The sequence below is a fragment of the Planococcus citri genome, chromosome 3, assembly GCF_950023065.1.
Source record: "Planococcus citri chromosome 3, ihPlaCitr1.1, whole genome shotgun sequence".
Lineage (NCBI taxonomy): Eukaryota > Metazoa > Arthropoda > Insecta > Hemiptera > Pseudococcidae > Planococcus > Planococcus citri.
The window spans coordinates 28,780,729-28,805,003 of NC_088679.1; the positions used below are offsets into that span (position 1 = coordinate 28,780,729).

The 24,275-nt window shown below is 33.2% G+C and overlaps 1 protein-coding gene and 1 long non-coding RNA gene across 3 annotated transcripts in view; one reads left to right on the plus strand and one right to left on the minus strand.

Annotated features, from left to right (window-relative positions):
- The window catches only part of LOC135841909 (protein BCL9 homolog), a 45,947-nt gene that overhangs the window by 16,265 nt on the left and 5,407 nt on the right, over positions 1-24,275 (plus strand). For both annotated transcript variants that reach the window (XM_065359131.1, XM_065359132.1), the window contains exon 8: positions 21,652-22,530. In XM_065359131.1, the coding sequence (XP_065215203.1) occupies positions 21,652-22,530 (879 nt within the window). The remainder of the gene's footprint in view (positions 1-21,651; positions 22,531-24,275) is intronic.
- On the minus strand, positions 6,401-10,322 carry LOC135841910 (uncharacterized). Its single transcript, XR_010558020.1, has 3 exons — positions 10,076-10,322; positions 6,839-6,954; positions 6,401-6,730 (listed from the first exon to the last, which is right to left on the minus strand). It is a non-coding gene; the product is annotated as an uncharacterized LOC135841910 (long non-coding RNA).

The following is a 24,275-nucleotide window of genomic DNA, read 5'->3' on the forward strand; positions in this document are numbered from 1 at the left end:
CTTCAGATTTGGATATAGGTACCTAGTACCTATTAATATAACCGAGTATCTACATACTAGTAAAAAAAAAACCGTAAGATAAACAGGTTGCCTGTTATGAAAATTGAAGGGGCAAAATACGTTTTCAAAATCTAAGAGCCAAAATTCAATTTTAACCATGGAGGTCGGCAATACTTTGGTGAATGAACAAAATGACCTTTTATGACTTTTTGATTAACTTGCAAATTGAAGGGGCTAGAAATGATTTTCAATTTCAAAAAATCGCGATGAAAAAAATATTGAATTGAATAAATCTTTATTTAAGGACGCCTTAGAATCTAGGCCTTTAATTAATTCGGGAAATGAATACTACATCAAAGAATAAACGAAATTTTGTTATGATGATTTTTTTTCTTACTCTAAAATTTTAAAAGTTTTTGAAGCTCATCAATTTTTGATTTGATAAAGATTTCATTAAAAATTACAATTTTTGGGATTCAAAAACTTTAGAGTAAGAAAAAAAATGATCATAACGAAATTTCTTCATTTTTTAAGAAAGTATTCATTTCCACATTTAATGTTTTCAGTTACTACCCAAAATCTTGAATCCGAATTCCCGAACGGACATTTCCCGAATGAGATGTTTCCCGAATACCGTTTTCCCAAAACCCAAAATCCAAAATCCCGAATTATTGATTTTCCAAATTTTTAATTTGTTTACTGCAGATCCAATTTTTTCAAGACTATTTCGAATTTTAAATTTCAGCATTTCTAATTTTTCATCATTTTGCTTTTATTTTTTATTTTTCAAGAATTTATTTCAAGTGATTTTTGAAAATTTCAATTTTTCTTCGTTTTTTAGACCTATTGAAATTTCGACTTTTTTATTGCATGGTCATTTGTGTAGTCATTTTATTGATTTGAGGTGGGCTTTTCCACACGTGAGATTGATTTTTCCACTGCAGATCAAACTTTTTTAATAACTCAAATTTTTTCTATTCACTTCCCAAAATTCTTTTTTATTATTTTCTGGATCATTTTAAACTACAAAATTCAGAAATTAAAAAAATAATTTGTAGCCCTTTCAATTCGCAAGTTAGGCAAAAAGTCATAGTAAGTAATTTTTTTAATTTTTCAAAGTACATACTACAGGTCCCCATGGTCAAAATTAGATTTTAGCTCTAAGATTTTGAAAACGTTTTTTGCTCTTCAATTTTGAAGATAGGCCTTACCTTCATATAACCTTTTTTCTTAGTCGTATCCGGTTGTATCCAAATCTGAAGTTTGTACCACCACTCCCCGGACACCCTGTATTTTGACTAAACGTACTTACAATTAGAACGAATAATATTGCCAGGATATAGATAATTTTCAAACTCGTCTGCATTTTACGTCTTGAAATTTCAATACTTTCCACTCAACGAAAAAATATACAAGCACAGCTCGCACGAACGATTTCAAATGACAATTCTTATGCATCGAGAATTTTTTATTCCTCCGATATAGGAATTCGATTCATGTGATTTGTGATCAATGTGATCAATCAGTTTGAACAACTGGGGAATTTGCGCGTGGGATTGCATTACAACCACCTGTTAAATGGTATACTGCGTTTGTATAAATTATTGGAAAAATATGTAGAACTTATTGGATTAATTTAAGCGTACTTCAAAAGCATTCTGCGTAACAAATATTAATTCAGCCTCATTCTCATTTTTTTTTAGAGATTTCTGTATCTGTATCTGTAAGCGCTGTATGAACTAAATTTGATATATCTACTTATAAAAAAATTTCTTCGAGTGAGTGTCAGTCTTTTTTTTCTTTTAATTGAAAATAAAGGCATATAAACAAACTGAAACGAATTGTCTTTTTGCCTATGGGTCCTCTTGAAAAGTTAGGAGAGAAATTCTCTCACACACACACACACACACACACACACACACACCTCCAGTCTCCCACCACACAATACACATCGATTTGTCACACCTCTGAAAATAAAATGTAATGAATGAATGAATGAATGAATGAATGAATGAATGAAATTATTTATTTTAGGACGCTTCAGCATCTGGGCTTTTTTATGTCTACAATACATTCACATTATAAACAAATAAATGAATCATGTACAGACAACATAGCAAGTAAAAAATAATTCACAAAATAACAAAGCAAAAAAATAAAGATTCACTGAATAAGGTCGTAGATCCCAATGCTTTTTAAAAAGGTGAAGAACATCTGACATATATCTTCAATCTTCATCGTCTGTTAGAACATCATCATAAGTAAGCTCCCTTAGAATTTGCTCTCTGTCTTTCTTATACTTGGGACAGTGGGGCTTGAAACCCTAGAAAAATGGCAAACATGACTTGTAATGGATATGTACTATTCATTTTCTGTTTGTTTAAATGGAATTGAATTCTCATCTTGGTACATGAAGTAAATCAGTAGGTAAAGCATTCGAAAAAAATAATAAAAAATAGTTTTAAAATAATTTCGTTGAATTTTTCTTAAGAAAAAAATTAATGAGTAACGATTGAGGTATTTTTCGTATTACTGTAGAACAACTGTTTTTGTTGGTAACCCGATACTTCTGGCATTTAAAATATCCATTGGTTATCCAAATGCATATTGGCATAATTTTCTGGGTTATTGGGATCATCGGGGGGTTTAGGTTTACCCTTGGGAGTTGGTGACGGGCTCTCAGCTTCGCATTTGAAATTATTCATCTGGCGGAAAAAATATATAAATTTTCCAAACAAAACACATACCTACTTATTTTATGTATAGAGTGTCTGGGGAGTGGTGGTACTAACTTCAGATTTGGATATAATATAACCAAGTACATACAAGTAAGAAAAATGTAAGATAACCCGGTTGCCTCTATTATGACAATTGAAGTGGCAAAACACGGTTTCAAAATCTAACGTAAGAGCCAAAGTTCAATTTTGACCATGGAGGTCAGCAATACTTTGGTAAATGAACAAAATTACCTATTATGACCTTTTGATTAACTTGCAAATTGAAGGAGCTACCAAATTTTGTTTTTTTTTTTTTACTTCACTCGAATTCATCTAATAAGAGAGATCCCAACTAAGACGGAAAAATTTTTGAAATGCAAAGCTAAATTGAAAAAGCATGCAAAAACACATCACCAGCCAAAATTTTATGCCCTCAAATGGACTTTTCAATTTTTAGTGAATTTTTGAAAATCAAATCTGAACCAAAAAGTCTGTCTGTCTGGTCTTTGAAGGTCATTGACCCGTCTGTCTAGACTCTCAAGACCACTGACCTACTTGCCTAGCTACCAATGTCGTCTGTTTGCCTGTCTGGTTTCTCAAGGTCAATGACCTTTCAGTATGTCTTCCCATGTCTGCATGTATAGAGTAAGAAAAAATGATCATTACGAAATTTCTTTATTTTTTGACAAAGTAGTATTCGTACGGTTGCCACCCAAAATCCCGAATCGGAATTCCCGAACGGATATTTCCCGAATCCGTTTTTCCGAAACCCAAAATCCCGAATTATTGATTTTCCAAATTTTTAATTTTTTACTGCAGATCCGACTTTTTCAAGACTATTATTCGAATTTTAAATTTCAGAATTTCTAATTTTTCATTATTTTTGCTTTTATTTTTCACTTTTTAAGAATTTATTTCAAGTGATTTTTGAAATTTTCAATTTTTCTTCGTTTTTTAGACCTATTGAAATTTCGACTTTTCCAATTGCATGTTCATTTTGTTTAGTCATTTTATTGATTTGAGGTGCCTTTTCCACTCTTGAGATTGATTTTTCCGCTGCAGATCAAACTTTTTTAATGACTCAAATTTTTTCTATTCACTTCCCAAAATTCTTTTTCATTATTTTCTGGACCATTTTTTAAGCTACAAAATTCAAGTTTTGCTTTTGTGCTCATTTGGTTCAATTTCCTTATTTAAGACCCGATTTTTTCGAAGCCCGTTTAAATTCTAAATTTCATCTTTCCTGATTTGTTTCATTCATTTACTATGTCTTTTATTTTCCTTAATGTACTTTGTCTGATTTCTCAAAATTTTAATTTTCTTCATTAATTTCAGTACGTTTTAAAAAATGTAATTCTCTAAAAATGAGATTTTTTCGGGATTTCGGGAAACAAAAGATTTGGGATTTTGGCATTCGGGAAACCAGATTCGGGATAACGGTATTCGGGAAATGTCGGTTCGAGAATTCAGAATCGAAAAAATGACTGTAAATCATTTTTTTCATCGCAATTTTTTGAAATTAAAAATAATTTGTAACCACTTTAATTGGCAAGTTAGGCAAAAAGTCATAATAGGTAATTTTGTTCATTTTTCAAAGTACTACAGGCCTCCATGGTCCAAATTGGATTTTAGTTCCAAGATTTTGAAAACGTTTTTTGCCCGTTCAATTTTGAAGATAGGCCTTACCTTCACATATCTAACCTTTTTTCTTACTCTTAGTCGTATTCGGTTGTATCCAAATCTGAAGTTTGTACCACCGCTCCCCGCACACCCTGCATTTTGGCTAAACATACTTACAATTAAAACGAATACCTAATATTGCCAGGATATTGATGATTTTCGAACTCGTTTGCATTTCACGTCTTGAAATTTCAAAACTTTAGACTCGACGAAAAAATATACGAGCACAGATCGTACGTGTTGAACGATTTCAAATGAAAATTTTTTTGCATCGAGAATTTTTTATTCCTCGGATATGGAAATTCAGTGATCAATTAGTTTGAACAACTGGGGAATTTGCGTATGGGATACATTACAAGCACCTGTTAGATGGTATGCTGCGTTTGTATAAATTATTGGAAAAAGACAACTGATGGGATTAATTTATTAAGCGTACTTCGGGAGCATTCTGCGTATTAACACGTGTTAATTCAACTCACTTCTCATGTTTCCTGAAATTTTTGTACCTATCATGAACTAAATTTTATACTTATATCTACGTATAAAAAATTCTCCGAGTGGTAATCTTTTTTTTTTTTTTTTTAAATTAAAATATCAAAGGCATATCATTAAATTGAAACAGGGTATCTAACAGGTGATGCAAGTAGTGAAAAAGTTCGTTCCTTTTTCAAGATCCTTTTTCCGTAGAAAAGAGCTCATTTGTCAACTTTTTTAGAGCTTGAATTACACGTTTTTGAGCGCTTTTGCCCTCGCTTCACTCGGGCTATTTGCTCTTTTTCCCTCATGAAAAACGTATTGTTCAAATTCAAGAAAAGTTCAAAGTTTGAATTAAAAAAATCAACTCCTCCCTGCATAAAGGAATTTTTTTTCACTTCTCGAAACATTAATTTTTGAAAGCTTTTGCCCTCACTTCGCTCGGGCTCGTTTGCTTTTTTCTTCAGTTTTGAATTTTTTTTTAAAAAATAATTTGAATTCCAAAATTTTGAATCAAAGTAATAAACTTTTTATAATTAACTAACTCGTCACACTGAAAAATTCCAGACCTGAAGGAGAAATCATTAAAATTCGCCGTTTCATTTCGAAAAATTGGTATATTTTTTCCCCCAAATGTCAATCAAATTTTCCATTAAGTAAATTTTTGCACATTTTAAAAAAATTTGATTTGTTGAAAAAAAGTTTTTTACTCTTCCAATTTTGTAACATTAGCAAGAACCTTTAAGATGAAAATAAAATCAAAAATTGAAATGATGAAATTATATTTTCGACATCCGCTTGCTTGAAAATTTTTTTTGGGATGTTTGAAGACATTGGAAAAGCGAAAAATTCCAATGTAAAATTTTGCCTCCCCCCCATCCCTTTTCTTATAAAATCTCTAGTGTTTTAAAAATGTCCTGCTAAAGTCCTAATTTTAAAATTTGAAATTTTGTTAGACACGTTGTCTTATAACGTATGTAATGAGCTCATTTATTTGTATTGTTTTTTAAAATAATTTTGGTTGAAATTAAAAAATACTTTGTATACAAATTTTCATCCAGTTTCAATTTTTTTGTTTTCATTTTAACACAAATAAATTTCACATTATTTTGAGGCCTTCGAGTAGTAACTAGTTTTTTGGAAAATATTTTAAATATCAAAAAAGCTCCGAAAAATGAATGACTGTAGAAAATATTTTTGAAATTCAATTATTAGGGAAAATTACAGAAGATGGCGATGAATTAAAAAAAAAATTGACATCTTGGTGAATATTGAGGTATTTTGTAAAATGAAGGCATTTCAAGTATCAAGTCTCAAAGCTCAAACGATCAAGCAGGTACCTATTTGAAAAATTGAAATTGAAACTAATACCATTTATACGTACGGAATAATTACCTTAAAGAGTTCAAAAAAAGAATTATTGTTCAAATCAAAATTTTGTAATACCTTTTGCGATGCAAAAATTCTAGGTAAAAGTAGAAATAATTCAACAATGAGAAAAAAATGTTTTAAATTGAAATTGCCTGAGTAGGTAATGGTATAAAGTTATAGGTACATAAATGTAGTAGGTAAATAAATAAAACAATTATTTAGAAATGAATAAATAGCTACTTGAAAAATGATTTCATTGTACTTTTTCTATGGCGAAAAAAAAAACCAATTTAGATTTCTGTATCGTGTTTGCTTCAAGTGATCTGTTTGGTGCATTCTTGGTCCGTTGATTAGAATATCCACACCCAATGTCCGTTTTGAAACTGCCTAGTCGGTGGACCGTTATTGGGTTTGATATGTGGATGTGGTGGATAGTTGGCTGGAGGAATTTGCGAGACGCCATCCGCCGCACATTCGAAATTATTTATCTAGCGAAACGAAACACACGTACATCGACAATTTAAATATTTACGATGCTGAGGAAAAATCTGCAGAAGATCTATGTAGATTGTAGATACTAGGTAGTAGGTACTTACAATTGATATGCATGATATTGCGATGATGAGGATGATTATTGATTTGATTTGCATTTTACTTTTTCCTATTTGAAATTTTTTCACGCAACGGGACTCGGATAAATGCGCTTGCTTCGCTTACAAACGTGAACAGAAAAAAAAATTGAAAATTATCTACCTTGCCCAGTGGTTCATCTCTTCGGTGAATTATTTCGTGTGATCGATGATCATTAAGTTTAAACAACTGGGAAATGTGCGTTTAATTACGTTAAACTTTGAAAATTATTGAAAGTACTATTTGTTCAGATTTTTTTACTGTTATTAAGTGTATCTGAATATTGTTGTCATATAATTTCAAGCTCGCAAAAAACATTTTCTGTGAAAATTATCGAAAAAAACGGTAATTGAAGACTGAAACTTGAAAATTGAATGGGCCAACGTAATTTAATATTTTCAAATTGTGTTTGCTTCTACTTTTCAATTTTGAAAATAGGCGGTTGTTCATTAAATGCTAGGTATATGTAGCATTTTTGCCTTACTTCAAAATCAAAGGGGCAAACATAATTCAAAAATTTAGAAAATTTTCAAAAGGCACCTTAAATTTCCTCAAATCTGTAAATTCTAAACCAAGTTTGCGTCTTCAGTTTTAAAATTAGGCAACTGGCCATAATAATATTTTTGATTCCCCCACTCGAGTACAACCGATTAAGTACCTGCCACCATTTAAATAACTCGGGTCAATTTTTAAAAATTGGTGAATTTTCAATTTTGCGTAGCACGGCACGTAACTTTTTCAATTCACAAGATTGGCACCAGTTACGTTTTTTCGTGACTACATCCTAGTAATATTATTCGTTCTAAATTGTAAGTACGGGTATATGTTTAGACAAAATGTATAGGTATTAAGGTACGTGTATTTCGTTTGGAAAATTTATACGTATTTTTTTTCACGCGATGAATAATTTCAAAATTTGAAGCTGATTTTGAGAGCCCGTCACTATCTCCCATTGTGAACCGTAAAGCCCCCAGTACTCCCAATAACCCTTCAATGACAACTGGATAATTTAAGTGCTGCAAGTACCTACCAAATTACCAACACAAATAGTTGTTCCAAAGTAATTAAAAAAACCTCAATCTTTACCTAATAATTTTTTTTCTTTGAAAAAATTCAATAAGTAAAATTATTTGAAAAGTATTTTCTATTATTTTTTTTTTCAAATGATTCACTGATTGTCACACAAATAAAACCATTTTTTTTGACTTTTACCCCTTTTGGGGAGGTGCTAGGGGTCGTGGATGAGATCCAATCAAAAATCTGACGTTAAATTCGTGTTCAGCGTCACCAAAAACATACAATTCGATACATCACATGTCCCAGATTTTTTTTGTTGAAAGTTTTGCCCAAATTTGAGGGAGGGGGTGCTCCCTCTCCATCAAAATATCCCATCTCAAAAATTGAATATTTCAAAAAAGCATCAAATGGTACATCTATGGACATTTTTTCAGAATTTTAAATGGTAGCTCCCACTTACAGCGCCATTTTGAAATTTGAACATTTAATTTGAAAGTTTAACTTTCAACTTTTGAAAATTTCAAAATACTTGAAAAGTTCAAAATTCAATGCCCTTTCGAACTGTGAAATCAGTTTAGATCAAAGTATCATAGCTTTGGAGAAATGCGCTGCTGAAGTTGGGTACCCCGAGACAATGTGAAAATAATTGCAACCCCTACCCACCCGCCTCCCAAGGGGACTGGATCCAAACTGATTGCGGGTTTCTTACTTATTGGGTGGGTGGACGTTGTAAGAAAAAATGTGAGCGAAATCGATAGACATGACATTCAAAATCGCATTTTTTTTTTGGTCGAATTGACATGGACTTACCCGAAATACATTTTTTTTTTCAATTGTAGAAAATGGCTAGAAAGGGTACTCCGGGGTAAAATAGGTGAAATGCCCCCTGTCTTCGGATTTTTAAAAATTTGATGAAACATTGTTGGGTACGTTTTCGCAAATATGGGCAATGGTGGTGGGGTGGGGGAACTTTTTTTGGCTCCCAATATTTTTTTAAAGGTACCCAACAGTGTTTCATAAAAATTTCAAAAATCCGAGAACAGGGACATTTCACCTATTTTACCAGGGAGTAGCCTTTCTGGTCATTTTCTATAAACTTTCCAAACGAAACACACGTATAAATTTTGGCTAAACATATTACTTATGTACTTACAATTGAAGCATACGTTTCCAAACTGCACTAACAAGGGAACCCTCCCACGTGATTATCTCCGATTTGAATGAAACTTGGATTGGTGGAAAGAGGTCCTCAAAAAACCCCCATCCCCCAATTTTTAGCTGCTGAAGTTGATTTTTCGATTTTTGGCGAGTGTTTGAAGTTGTGTGTATTTTTTATACTATTTCTCAAATCATGTCAAAAAATTTGATTTCTGATGATAATTCCAGATTTGACGAACGGTAGTACTAATCGATCAGGTATCAAGCATAGACCCTTTGGCCAAAATTTCAGCTGCTGAAGTTCACGTGGTGGGGAGAAACGGTCATTTTTCAAATTCACACAAAACATGAGAAAAAACAGTAAAAAATCCTGTTTTCTGAATGGACGGCCGGATCCGGCCAATGATGGTATGAGTCGATTTGGTATTCGGCACAGACTGTTTGACCAAAATTTGAGCCCTTGAAGTTCATTAAAAGAGCTTGATTGACTCATTTTTCAAATTTTTCAATGGCATTTAAAAACCAGCAATTGGGCAAAAAATTCGATTTCTGATGATAATTCCAGATCCGGCCGGCGGTAGTATTAGTCGATTAGGTATCAAGCATAGACCCTCTGGCCAAAATTTCAGCTGCTGAAGTTAATGTGGTGGGGAGAAACGACGATTTTTCAAATTCACAGAACAATTTTACCTGTGTACTCAAAACTTCAAACGTGTGTCAAAAATCAAAAAATCAACTTCAGCAGCTGAAAATTGGGGGATGGGGGGTTTTTTGAGGTGCTCTTCCACTAATCCAAGTTTTATTCAAATCGGAGATTATCATGTGGGAGGGTTCCCTTGTAAGTCCATTTTCAAAGATTCTGAGGTTGCAAGGCCATCTAGCAAAAAGTTGCGGCCCAAAATGGCTGATTTTTACGTTTCCAAATTATACTGTTTTTTTGGACTTAGTGCGTTTTGGAAACGTATGCTTCAATTAAAACGAAAAATATTGCCAGGATATGATGATTTTTGAACTCGTTTGCATCTTACCTCTTGAAATTTCCAAACTCTTCCACTCCGCGAAAAAATATTCAAGCACAGCTCGCACGTATTAAACGATTTCAAATGAAAGTTTTTTTACATTGAGAATTTTTTTATTTTTCTGATATGGAAATTCGATTCATGTTGTGATTTTTGATCATGATCAATTAGTTTGAACAACTGGGGAATTTGTGTAGAGGATTACATTACACCTGTTTAAAATGGTATGCTGCGTTTGTAAAGATTATATTGAAAAAATACAACGAATCGGATTATTTAAAGCGTACTTCGGAAGCATTCTGCGTAACACATGTTAATTCGACTCCCTCTCATGTTTTCATTTCAGAAATTTCTGCACCTATAATACCTATAAATGTGTATCTGTAAGCGCCATGAATTAAATTTTATACAATCGACGTATTAAAAAATTCTCCGAGTGAGAATCATTTTTTTTTAAATTAAAAAATCAAAGGCATATCATAAAATTGAAACTCATTTCGTAGAAACTCAAACTGAATTCGAACGAAAGATGAAAAACAGAGAGTGTGAGGATAGTTTTATAATTCAAATTTTATAAATTTGATGTACTCGTACGTACAAAAATTCCGGCATCGTGATATTGCTATTTTTTTAAAATACAAGTGAACATTTTATACGTTCTTAGTTCGTTACATACTCAGAATATCCAATTATTGTCCCCGTTGGGAAAATGTGGGGGTGTGCCTGGTGGAGGATTTTTCGCTATCTTGGGCTTTCCACTAGAAGAAGCACTCGAAGTACTCGTACTATGCGACTGGAAACCGTCACACTTCAAAATATTCATCTGAAGAAATCAGTTTAAAAAATTCAAAAACAGTAACTGATACATAAAATATTTACGTTGATTATGTTTTGAACAAAATATTCTTAAAATTCTACTCTTTTACTTACGATCAAGACTAATAATATTCCCCCAAAAAACACAATCTTTAAATTAATTTGCATTTTTGTATTTAAATTCGAAATTTTCTGCATACATAACAAGTGCATCTGCACTATTCACCATAAAAAAAAGAAATAAAACGATTTCTGCATGAAATGAATTTGAAAAAAAAATTGTGTAAATATGAGAATATTTTTCGATGTGTAAAATTCGTGATTTACGTACATTCGTTGGCAGGTTTAGACAACTGGGAAAATGTGGATATTTAGAATAAATTTTAATATGTACGTTATTTTGGAAAGTATGTACAGAGGAAAATTCAATAACGTACCACGATTTATTCGTCTATGTTGCGCGGCAATGAAAAATATCGAATCAAGAAATTGCAAAATATAGCTACAAATATTGGTATTCGGTTTTGAATGACAACGTAGTACGATTTAATCGATCAGTTCATGATGATCTATAATATGTAGGTATTAAAGGGAAAAAACATTGGGAAATTCCAATCTCTCATTTTTAGCTCTAACATCATCGACCTCTTACCTGATTTTGGATCTTACTATGAGTGGGTGTACGGAGGCAGGTGTTGAATATTTTGCCTGGTAACATAGAAATCTAAACTAAGTGCGTAATAAATTTAAGTTAGGTTGCCAATCTTAAAAACAAAAGGGGTGACATTATTATGTTATTTCATGTTGATTCTTCTAACAAAGGAAGCTCTCAACGTTTCCCCTTCCGATCGGAATAGGGCTGCGATTTTTGGAAAGAGCATGGTTTGAACTCTGAAACCCTCATGAACAAAATTTCAGCTGCCCGAATTAATTGTTCAATTTTTTGTGAATTTTTGAAAATTTGATATTGACTATTTTCGATGATTTATGCTTTTTAAAAGCAATATATTTATTCAATAAAATTGATGAAAATTGACCCTGTAACTGTTATCAACTTTCTAGAATCGAATTTCACTATTTTCGAATATCTATTCTATCTGTAGAGCCTTCAGAACGATTTTCAAATTCTTCGAATTTTCAAAATAATATGTATCTCCTCAATGCCAGAGAATGGTGTGAAATTCGATTCAAGAAAGTTGATTTTCGGAACTACAGTTTCCATCATTTTTATTGAATTAATATTTTGTTGTAAAAAAAACATACCTTGCTTACCTACATTTTTTCCATTGACGTGCCTTTTCTGTAAAGGCGAAATAAACATGCTTACCGAAAATGGTCAATTTTAAATTTTCAAAAATTCGCCAAAAATCGAAAAATGAATATAACATTTATTTTTTTTCATATTATTTGAAGTTCTGCAAGATGAGAAACTCAAAATTGAAGACACTGGAGTGTTTTAATAATTTAAAAGCACTTGAAATTTTCGATTTTTCAATATCTCAAAAATTCACGGCGCCTTCAATTTTCAGTCAAGCTTACTCGAATTGAAAATTTAAATTTTCTAATTATAAAAAAAATAATTTAAAAAAATTGGAAAACATAAACTAAAACCAAGATCAAAATGTTCATGTAGAGTAAAAGCAGGAAGTGATAGATTTTAAACAAGAAGTATTCAATAAATTTTAATTGAATTTCTAGAAAGTGAAACTGAACTCAAACTAATCTACGAGTACGATTGATCAAAATTTGATCACGAAAAACATGAACGGAATATGTGAGAATACTATTGTAATATTTAAAATTTTCACAGTGGACGCATTTATGGTTTTCTCCACAAATAAACTTTTCATTTTTTTAATTTAACCATTGTCTTAATATTTGTACTTTTCATTGATATTCCTTTCGTGGCATTGGGCCTGCTCTTTTTAGGGTCCTCCTGTATCTGGTGCCCCGAATATGAATTGTCCTTGTCCTTTAGGAGCATTCTTGAAACTGGCGGGATTATTCGGATCCTTTGCTGCCTTAGGTTTGCCATGAGGGTGAGGATTCGGAGGATACGTGATTAGGGGACATTGCGAGACTTCACAGTTGCACTTCAAAGTATTTACCTAAAAAATTCCATAAAATAAACAACATGGGATTAAGAAAATGTTTTCAGTGCAATACCTGTACTTACTGATTCCGCAGTTCTGCAGTTTTACTTACAATTAAGACGAATAATATTCCGAATAAGAGAACTGCTTTTGGATTCGGTTGCATTTTTTTTTTTTTGGTTCCAATTTCAGAAATTATTGATATAGGAAAAATACCGACCATTTACCGTAAAAAAATTAAATAATATAATTTTTTTCGATAAGCGTTTGAAAAAAAGAACTGAGCAAATAGAAAAATTATTTGTACTCGCTTAGGTATTTTTTATGAACTTGCGTGAAAAAATAGCGTAGATAACTTGACTGTGTGATAAATGAGTTTGAACAATTGCAAAAAATGTGGAGTCCTAACTTAAATATTGTTATTTTTGCGTCATTTTCGAAAAGCGTGAGGAGGAGGAGGAGGAGGGGGGCAATTTCGAATTACAAAAATATCGTTCGTAAAAAATACGAGAAAATGTGTTGATTTTTACTCTGGCTCAACATGCTTACTTATACGTATGAAGGGCTGGTGTAAAGAAATCACCGATGTCAAAATTTACAATTGCATTTTTAATAAAGTAATGTTTTGTCAATTTTTTTTCAATTTTAAAAATGCCTAGTCTGACTGGGGGAAAGACGAGTTCCTAAAAATTAATTCTGAACGTTGAATCGATTAGATGGTATTTTATTTTGGCCTCCTATAAAATTTGATTTTTTGATATTGGTGATTTTTTATACAAATCGTTCAGGCTGTTTCACTTATTTTACGACATCGAGGTCATAAAATGTTAGAGAAGGTTCACGTGTCTCAATTTTTGTTCTTAAAATTATAAATCCTTCTCTATTTTCAGAATTTTGACACTGAAAAAAATTTGTTATCTCATACATATAAGAGGTGAGAAAAGTAGTCCGGCATATCACGATAGGAGTAATTGCACCCCCCCGCCGATCCTCCGGGACAACATTTTTCTTAAAGGGGACATCCTAAGGAACATTTTAATGCAAAGTTGCCAAAAAAAAAGTTGGCCTTACTTACAAAATGGCGGCCATTTTGATTGACAGGTCAGCCGAAATCGCAGATTTTGCGTTTTAACATAGGACTTGCACAAACTTTTTCAAACTTTACAAAGGTAGATCGAAAGATCATGCAAACATTTATCACCTGTCCAAATTTCAAGTGCTAAATTGCGTTTTTCGATTTTTGGTGAATTTTTGAAAATCGAATTTAGGCCAAAAATGAGGGAAAAAATCAAAATTTCACCAAATTGACCAAGAAAGCTGAAATTTGGGATAAACCCTATTTTCGACATGCCAAATCGACTGGAAACGGTTTCAACCCGTTTTGAGCAGTTCTGGAGCCTCCAGCAGATTTTTGAAACTCGAAATTCCCACAAAATTCCATCAAATTGGAGTTGTAAAGCTAAAATTCATTCTAAAAACTAGTTTCAATACGCTACGAAGTACTGCAGGTGAATTTCAAGTTGTTTTGGAGCCTCCAGCGACTTTTTGAAAATTCCTGAAGCCTCCAGCAGATTTTTGAAACTTTAAATTTTCACAAAATTTCATCTAAATGGTGATGGAAAGCTGAAATTTACTATACACTCCAATTTTAACACCCTCGGAAGACGACTTTAGGTGGGTTCAAGTAATTTTAGGGCCACCAGCGACTTTTTTTGAAAATTACTGGAGCCTCTAGCAGATTTTTGGAACTTTAATTTTTCACAAAATTTCATCAAATGGAGATGGAAAGCTGAAATTTACTTCACACTTCAATTTTAACACCCTCTGAAGACGGTTTCAGGTGGGTTCAAGTCATTTTAGGGCCTCCAGCGACTTTTTTGAAAATTACTGGAGCCTCCAGTAGATTTTTGAAACTTGAAATTTCCCCAACGTTAATTTATCAAATGGAGTTTGCAAGCTGAAATTTACTTCGCAGACTACATGGTGGTTTCAAATGGTTTTGAAGCTTCCAGCTACTTTTAGGAAATTTCAATTTTCCAAAAAAACGTCATACAACCTTTCAAAAAGTTGCTGGAGGCTCCAAAAAGACTTGAAATTCACCAGCAGTCAACTTCGTAGCGTATTGAAATTAGTGTGCAGAATGAATTTCGACTCTCCATCTTGGTTTGATAACATTTTGGGGAAATTTCAAGTTTCAAAAATCTACTGGAGGCTCCAGTAATTTTCAAAAAAGTCGTTGAAGGCTCTAAAATTACTTGAAATCCACCAGAAGTCGTTTTCAGAGGGTGTTAAAATTGGAGTGTAGAGTAAATGTCAGCTTTCCATCTCTATTTGATGAAATTTTGTGAAAATTTAAAGTTTCAAAAATCTGCTGGAGGCTTCAGGAATTTTCAAAAAGTCGCTGGAGGCTCCAAAACAACTTGAAATTCACCTGCAGTACTTCGTAGCGTATTGAAACTAGTTTTTAGAATGAATTTTAGCTTTACAACTCCAATTTGATGGAATTTTGTGGGAATTTCGAGTTTCAAAAATCTGCTGGAGGCTCCAGAACTGCTCAAAACGGGTTGAAACCGTTTCCAGTCGATTTGGCATGTCGAAAATAGGGTTTATCCCAAATTTCAGCTTTCTTGGTCAATTTGGTGAAATTTTGATTTTTTCCCTCATTTTTGGCCTAAATTCGATTTTCAAAAATTCACCAAAAATCGAAAAACGCAATTTAGCACTTGAAATTTGGACAGGTGATAAATGTTTGCATGATCTTTCGATCTACCTTTGTAAAGTTTGAAAAAGTTTGTGCAAGTCCTATGTTAAAACGCAAAATCTGCGATTTCGGCTGACCTGTCAATCAAAATGGCCGCCATTTTGTAAGTAAGGCCAACTTTTTTTTTTGGCAACTTTGCATTAAAATGTTCCTTAGGATGTCCCCTTTAAGAAAAATGTTGTCCCGGAGGATCGGCGGGGGGGTGCAATTACTCCTATTGTCATATGCCGGACTAAAGTGATTCTCGACAAGTGTGAGGTTTGTGATCCAAACGAAACAAAGAAAAAAAAAAATTGCGAAATTGATTCGGTTTTCATTTCGATACGTTTTGTCGACCTCAGTTTTCTGAGCAATTTCAATTTCAACGGTATATGAACAGATACAGTTTACTGTGTTGATCTATATTAGTTTGATCTTGACTTTGGTGATGAGCAGTTTCATGTTGCGATGGAATGCCTGCTGAAGATCCAGTTGGATTCGGTGTCTCGTGAGGTAGATTGGCTGCATTGCATTTGAATTCTATTTTCTGCGAAAAGTTTCTCAATATTATGGGAATTGTGAAGATGAACAGGCAGAAAATTATGTTCAGTATCAGTACTTACTATTGATATCAATATAATTGCAATCGCAAATTTTTTTGGCATTTCTTCTCACGATTAGTGCCTCAAGTATAAATATTTTAAGAGCATTCAAGCGAACTACGAGTAACACAAACTATGGTACTCTTCAGAGTGATATTCGTTATATGATGGGTATACCATTGTGATACCTACCTGTTATATTTATAAAATTCAAAAATAGACAGTACTTTTTTTTTATTTTTAGAATTTACGATTATTGCTTCCACATTTATTTTTAATCTTGTCCATTTATAATGATTCACGAGTTTGAACAGTTGAGAAATTTCGAGGGAGTGTGTATTTTAAAATCGTTGGTAATTTTTTATGGATACCAAATATTATTTTCTGAATATAATTTACATCCAAATATTCCAAAAGAATCTAATTTAAAATCTTCTTCAAAGAGAGTCAAAACTCTTTTCCGACTCTTTTTGCATTCAAAGAGTTTGTAGCTCTTTTCACTATTTTTTTCTTTTATATTTTTTCGAATAAAAAAATCTCAAGGTCGAGATCAAATGTTCTAAGTACACAAATTTTTGAGAAAAAAAACCAAAGAAACCGTTGGAAAGAAATTTAAGGGATAATGGAGTACATATGATTTAAACATTTATTTTAACTTGAGAACATCATTATAGAAGCGATATTATTTTGAGAATTTGAATATAAAATACGAAATATGTGAGAATACATTTTTAATTCAAAATTTCAAACAATTGGGATATTACTTATCGTGTGAAATTAAGCACAAATATTTCTATATCAGAATATTACTATAAGTGAACCGATTCTGCGTTGTTAGTCCGATACATACTCAGAATATCCAGTTGTTGTCCCAATGTGGTGGTTTGCCTGGAGGAGGATTTTTCATTATCTTGGGGTTTCCTTTAGGAGGAGGATTTGAAGGGCAATGTGACTGGTAACCATCGCATTTTAAAATGTAAAGCTAAAGAAATGAGCAAATTTAAAAAAAAATAATAACTCGAATTCTGGCGTGGGATAATTTTTGAACTGATTACTTGCTGTACAATTTTACATTTTCACTTACCAATACGACGCAAAATATTCCAAAAAATAATAATTTAATTTGCATTTTTTTTTTGTTTGTTCCAATTTGAAATTTTTACAATTTACTTACGAAGGAATACAACTAACACATTAGCACTGCTCACCGTTAAAAATGAAATAAAAGTAATTTTGCGAATATTGCGTTGAAAAAATAACTTCGTGTATTTTTTCATTTTGTTTGAGTGAAAAATAGCGTTGGATGTGTAATCATCGAGTTTGAAGTTTGAACAACTGGGAATAATCTGGTACCTGATTTAAAAATAACCATTTTTACGCTATTTTCAAAGAGTATCGAGGAAATTGATTTCGTTTTAGGAAAATGCTGCCTGTAAAAAAAGAAAATGACGTATGAATTCAATCCAGATTATTTTTATGCAAATCCAATCCCATTTCGCCTGTATTGTAAAAATGTGTGCAATTTCGATTTCTTCTTCTTTTACTTTTTCCTGTTCAATGGTCAACTTTGTTTTCGTTTAAAGGGGAAGTTTTCATGAATTCACTCAATTAAACATGAAAATGGTGCACAAAAGTGTAATGAAAATTAAAAAACCATCATCATGTAAATACACCATTATCATAAAAAAAAAAATCATTTAAAATTTGTTTCTGGTTAATTGGTAGCAAAGCATTCGAGAAATGAAAAATCCCATACCTTCTTGAAAAATCATTTTATTGAGCCTTTTCCATGAATAAAATTAATTATTTGTATGATTTCTGCATCATGGGTAATATTTTCTAATATTATTGTAAACGAACTATTTTCTGCTGTTTTTCGAGTCCAGCACTAAAATATCCAGTTGCCGTGTCCTTTGGGAGGAGGCGTTCCTTTAGGTGGATTTTTAGGTTTAGGAGGAGGTGTATAATGTACTACAGGACATTGATCGACGTCGCCGTTGCAATTTATAATAAAATGTAACTGTAAAGCACATCATAAATAATCAATTTTTAATTATTAATATCTTAAAAAAATTATATCTATACCTTTGCCAAATAGTTTTTGGATAAGATTAAAAATACATCATTATTTCAAGAATGGAAAGGCCAAAAATTACGGGCGTACTTACTGTCAATATCAGTAGGATTGCAATAAAGAATTTTTTCAGCATTTCTTTTCAGTGGTTCAAGTAGGTACAAATGTTTGAAAACTTCAAGTAAACCAACACGTCTACAGTAATTAAAATGGTGTAGATTCTGAGTGAGCCATATCTGCTACGAGTATACGAGTATTTAAAAAATTCAAAAATAAACGATTTATGTTTTATTTTTAGAATTTGCATGCTCGTTTTATTTTTGATCTGGCCTGCGTGTGATTCTGTGTACCTTATTATGTTTGAACTTACCCTATTCATTATAATTGACGAGTTTGAACAGTTGGAAAAATTCAACCTCTGTTTGCCTCATTTTCAATTGCCAATTTTACTTTTGCTTGTGGAGAGCATAGTGGAAAAAGTTCCAATAATTATGGCCATTAGTTCTTAATGGTTGTAGGTACCTGTATTCCCATTTTTTTGTTTTCAAAATTTTGTAATTTTTGTGAATTCATTTTGAATGATGAGGTACCTAGTACCTACCTCTTGGAGTTTTGTGGCAAAGTTAGTGTGTTTTTTTCCAAGAACTGCTTTTTAATTTTTCTCGATTTTATGACGTTCTTTTTATTAATTAATCAATTTTCCAAACGTTTTGAAGTTATTATTCTCTAATTTGTGATGTTGGATAACGTTTTATGAACGTATGAAATGAATATTCAATCAAATACTCGCCTTTGATTACTCAACGAAATTACGATAGAACATTTTGATGATCGAATTCTGTTGAAGTTACAAACCAAAACATTCAGCGAATTACTTATTCTTGAGAAAAAATGTTCCAATTCACGTTTATTAGGTGATTTTTGACTTTCTGTTGCCCAAAGTTGGTGTCACCAAAAAAGTGCTAGACTAGAGGACCGAAAAATGTTTGGTACCAGGTACCACTTGCAAACAATAAAAATTATTTTCGTAAAGCTCAGTTTTGAGTTCTCACTTGTTTGATTTTAATAATTTTTTAAATTGAATCAACAAAAATGTGATTTTTTCTCCTTGAAAGCTGAAAAAAAAAAACGAAGGACAAAGGTGTTGAAGAGAAAAGAACAGGGTGTCTAACGGTCATGAAAAAGTTGTGAATTTTGCTCGAAACACACTTGAAATTTTTTTAAAAATCCCATAAAATGAAAAAATATGAAAAAACGAAAAATTTGTTCAAAAAGTCAGAAAAATGGAAAAACTGAAATAAAAAAGTCCTCGCAGTTTCAAGTTATTCAATTTTTTTGTGGGGGGGGGGGTGTGTTTCCATGCGGTAAGAATGTGAAAAATAAGTCATGAAAAAGTCATGATTGCTTGTGTGGGGGTTTTGTTAGACACCCTGAAGAAAAAATTCAAAAGGATTGAATATTTTGTGTATTTTTGTTTCGAAATTGCGATATAGTAGTTGTGAGAGTTTAGTAGTTCCATCTGAGAAATTTTTGCCTTGACTGTCTAAAAAGTCATGTTTTCCTAAATTTTCTAAAAAAAAAAAATCGTTTTTCAAGGTGCCAAAATATGTAGTTCCATGTTCTGTCAATATTTCCAAAAATTATGTTTTGTGGCAAAATTTTTGCATGGAAAAAGTCCTTATCTTTGACGAAATTTTGTACGATTATTCTCTTTGGGAAACATTTTGCCCCTCAAAAATGCTGTCTTATTTGTATGTTCTTGTCAAGCTGTTGATCTGATGCTGATTCAATAACCTTTTTCGATACCTAATACGAGTAATTGAGGAGTGATTATGTCCATTGTGTTGAAGGAACGATTTTATTATATGTAATTTATAACATTTGCAGTTTGGAAGTATCTCAGTATTTTCAATATTCTTCATATGTTTTTTCCCGTACAATTTAATTCGCTGAGCATTCAGTAATCATCTGTCGATTCAAGTTTTCGTCATAAATATTCGTATAGAAAAGCTCGATTCTGTTCACCAAATTGAATTTGTTTGCCTTTGGGTTGATGAGACTTAATATTCAAAGATGAGATCTATTAGAGAGCTAAAGATGACGCACTCACATCTCTTAGAACGACGAGTCGAGCAAACTAGAAATTTTTTTCCAAGATGAGCATCGATTACATTGAAATTTCTGCATGCTATGTGCTATGCTATGCAAGTTTATTATAATGTGCTTACGATGAATATTGAAAAAATTGATACCGGGGTGACAATTTTTAATTTTGTTTGCATTTTTCCCAGTACAGTGTTTCAAATTTCGAACGTAATGAACGTGTAAAAAATGTATTCAACTTTCAATGTTGAATCAGTGGATGTTTTCACAGGTTCGATTGTGGGGTTAATGTGAGCAAAGCAAATACGAGCTGAATCTTTTTCAAATTTATGGTTATTACGTACGCGAATGGTTTAACTATGCGTATGAAATCCATTTGCGTAAAAAAACAGCTGACGAATGTGGTCAATGAATTGGCAAAGTTGTGACGTAAATTTTTGTAACTACGCAGAAACGATTCGTTTTAGTTCATGTTTTTTTTGGAAGGGGGAAATATTTTGCTGATTAATCTTCTCCTTGGAATGCCTTTGAGCCAAGGAAAATGTAAATGTGGTTGATTGCTCAAAATCTATCAATATTGTTGTGTGCAATCTTGAATGGAAGAGGACCGAAAGTTTTCTGCGTTGAATTTCAGACAAGAATTCGTTTGACATGAGCTCATAACTTGAAAATTGAGCTTGGATATTTTGCACCGAAAAATTTCTGAAACTATAGTGAAACTTTATTCTCAGCATCTAGCAATATCTTCTTGGATTTAAAATTCTTTCAAGTTGAATTGAGATGATGAATTTGTAAAATTTTAATGGAATGGGAAAATGAGTCTTTGAGAAAGCTGAGTGATGAGTGATGAGTGACGACGTAGTTTGGAAAAATTCCGATCTCAGATCTGAATTGAGCTCTGGATGGAAAGAAAGACGAAGAAGGGAATGTTTGAAGTCCTTTGCAACATTGAAATATTGTAGAGCCTGATTCATGATCACTCCAAAATTGATATTTGCGAGCTTCCTTTTACATTGTATGAACACTACCTCTATAAAATCCTCGCCAATCTATTCTTGTAAATTAAGAAATATCAAAATTGATATTTTTTTTGAAAAATCAATTGATATGAATTATGAATCGTGTTTTTAATAACCGTACGTATTGTCATTTTGCAGGAGTTAAAGTTCCTGACGAAAACCTAACGCCGGAGCAAAAAATGCACCGCAAAGAGCAGCTGGAAACGTTACGTAAACTAGGCGAAATGCTGTTACCCGAAGCTCATCACCAGCAGCAACAACAGCAGCAAGCACAAGGCTCGGGGCCGGGTCAACCGCAATCAACGCCACACCATGGGATGCCGTCGGATATGCAGCCGTCCGTTCACAATCAACTCAGCGCCGACGATATCTCATCGGTACTCGGAGGACCAGGCCCTAAATCTGGCCCGGGTCCCGGTGGCGTTCCCACTTCGACTCCGCCAGGAGGCGCTGTACCTCCCGGAGGTCCTGGCAGCGGCCCTGGTGGCATGGATCCGGGAGATATGTCGAATTTACAAAAGACTGTGTCAAATCCGTCTGCGGCAGCGCACGCAGATTGGCAAAAAATGCAACCTTTCTTCGACGACCGTAAGCGCAAAGCGACCGGCGACGTAGCGATGGGCCGATGCGGCTCGACGTCCGGACCTCGATCTCAAGGGCCGCCGCCGCCGTATCATCAAACCACCCGCTCGGCCAGCGTACCTATTGCTATACCAAGTCCGAATCCTAACTCGCCCGGTAACGCTACATCCAACTTGTCGCTTCCGTCGCCCCGAACGTGTTCCGGATTAAATTCGCCGGCGTCTAAACAAGGCCCTGGCCCGAGTCCTACCACTAATCAACTAAATACCTCCATCGAGTCGCCCAGTCATCGAGGTATGAATATCAGCAATCCCGGTACGCCTGTGTCCTCAACCATGCACCTGTCGCCTAATTCTAAGCAAAAAGAAGCCAAAATGTGCGGCGGACCTTTATCCAACGAATTTTCACCCGCTACTTCTGGTCAGCAGTCACCTGGTGAGTTGAATTTTTTTGTGTGTAGATGGCTCGAGGAGGCAATATTCAATCGACAGTATTTCTCACTACATGAATCGCGGTTGAGAACAAACAAAACTACGTATGAATTTGAAACTTTTTACGGAATGAAATATACTTATATCCTTTGTTTCCCATGAGCAAAAATGGATCAGTGTAGTAATATGTATGTAGAATCTGATCGAAGAGACGGAGCGATTCCCGGAATCTGTTCAGAGCAGGGCTGAAAATCGTTTAAATTTGAATTAGTGGTACGGTTTTCAGATCCTTTGAAAAAGAGTGGTTCCAGGTTTTGGTTCCCAAAAGGTTTTCAAATGTAATTCTAAAATGGTTTTTGCTGATGTGAAAAGGTAGCTTTCAGGTTATTATTCCAAAATTCAAATCTAAACTGTTTAGTTGTTCTGGTTATTCCTTCTATTTCGCTTTTGGTGTTCTGCTGGTAGTTCCACCAATCAAAAAAATGGTTTCAAATGGTAACAGCCAGAAAATATATTAAAAAATTGAAAATTTTAAAAATGTTTCTTTTCATTTTGCTCATTCTGCATTGAAAAACTCGAATTCTGATTTCAGTTTGGTAAAGAAAAAAATTTCAATGATAAGAAAACCAAAAAGAACCAATTCCTGAAAAGGGTTTTGGTGGTTCTTATTATTGAAATCTTGTTCTGATTCTTGTGATGGTTGTTCTTTTCCTCAAAAACTCAACTGATATCTACTAAATGGTTCTAAATTTTATTTGATAGTTTTTTTGGGATTTTTATTTTCTATATTTCCAAACAAAATGGTTCTGTGATTATTGTTTCAGAATTAATCGAAAAAAAGGATGGTGGGGGTACCAAACGGTTTTCAACCCTGGGTCCTCCTATCTGTCCTCTCTAGGTCACTGAGCTACCTGTCCCAAGGTCATCTGTCTTCTGGTATGGTCTTTAAAGGTCATTGACTCGTCAGTGTGGTTTCCCAAGGTCGTCTGTCTGCTTGTTTGCTCTCTGATGGTCATCTGCTCGCCTGTCTGGCCTCTTGAGGCAGGGTGTCCAACGGTCATTAAAGTCATAAAAGTCATGAATTTTAGTAGATGGTCATGAAAAGTCATGAATTTTCCTCGAAACACACATGAATTTTTTCAAAAAGCCCATAAAATGACAAATAAAATGAAAAATTTGTTAAAAAAATCAGAGTTGAAAAAATTTTCTCACAGTTTCAAGTTATTCAATGGTATTTTTTTTGGGGGGGGGGGGTAATTTTTATGCGGTACAATGTGAAAAGTAGGCCAGGAAAAAGTCATGATTTTTTGTCTGGAAGTTTTGTTAGACAACCTGTTCTACAAATTATTGTCAATTTGTGGTAAATCGAAAGTAATTTTTGATAATTACCAATAATTTTTTGATAATTATCGATGGCTTTTAAGCAATTGCTAGTAATTTCTTCATCAATTAACAGTAACCTTTGGTAATTTTCTGTCATTTTGGCAATTTCCAGTCATTTTTTTGGGTAATTGAAGACGTCATAACAAAAAGGGGTATATATGACACATATGTCCTTTTTGAGACGAATCCATATTGTTATTCTTCAGACCTTCCTCTATCATATGAGACCACCCCCACTTCACAAAGTCGAAAAACCAGTGCGATATCGCCATTTTAAAACTGCGAAGTCGATTAAAAATTTACTTTTTCAGAGATAATGGGTTACTCATGGTCGATTTTGCGTTGTCAACCATTATTTACCTGATT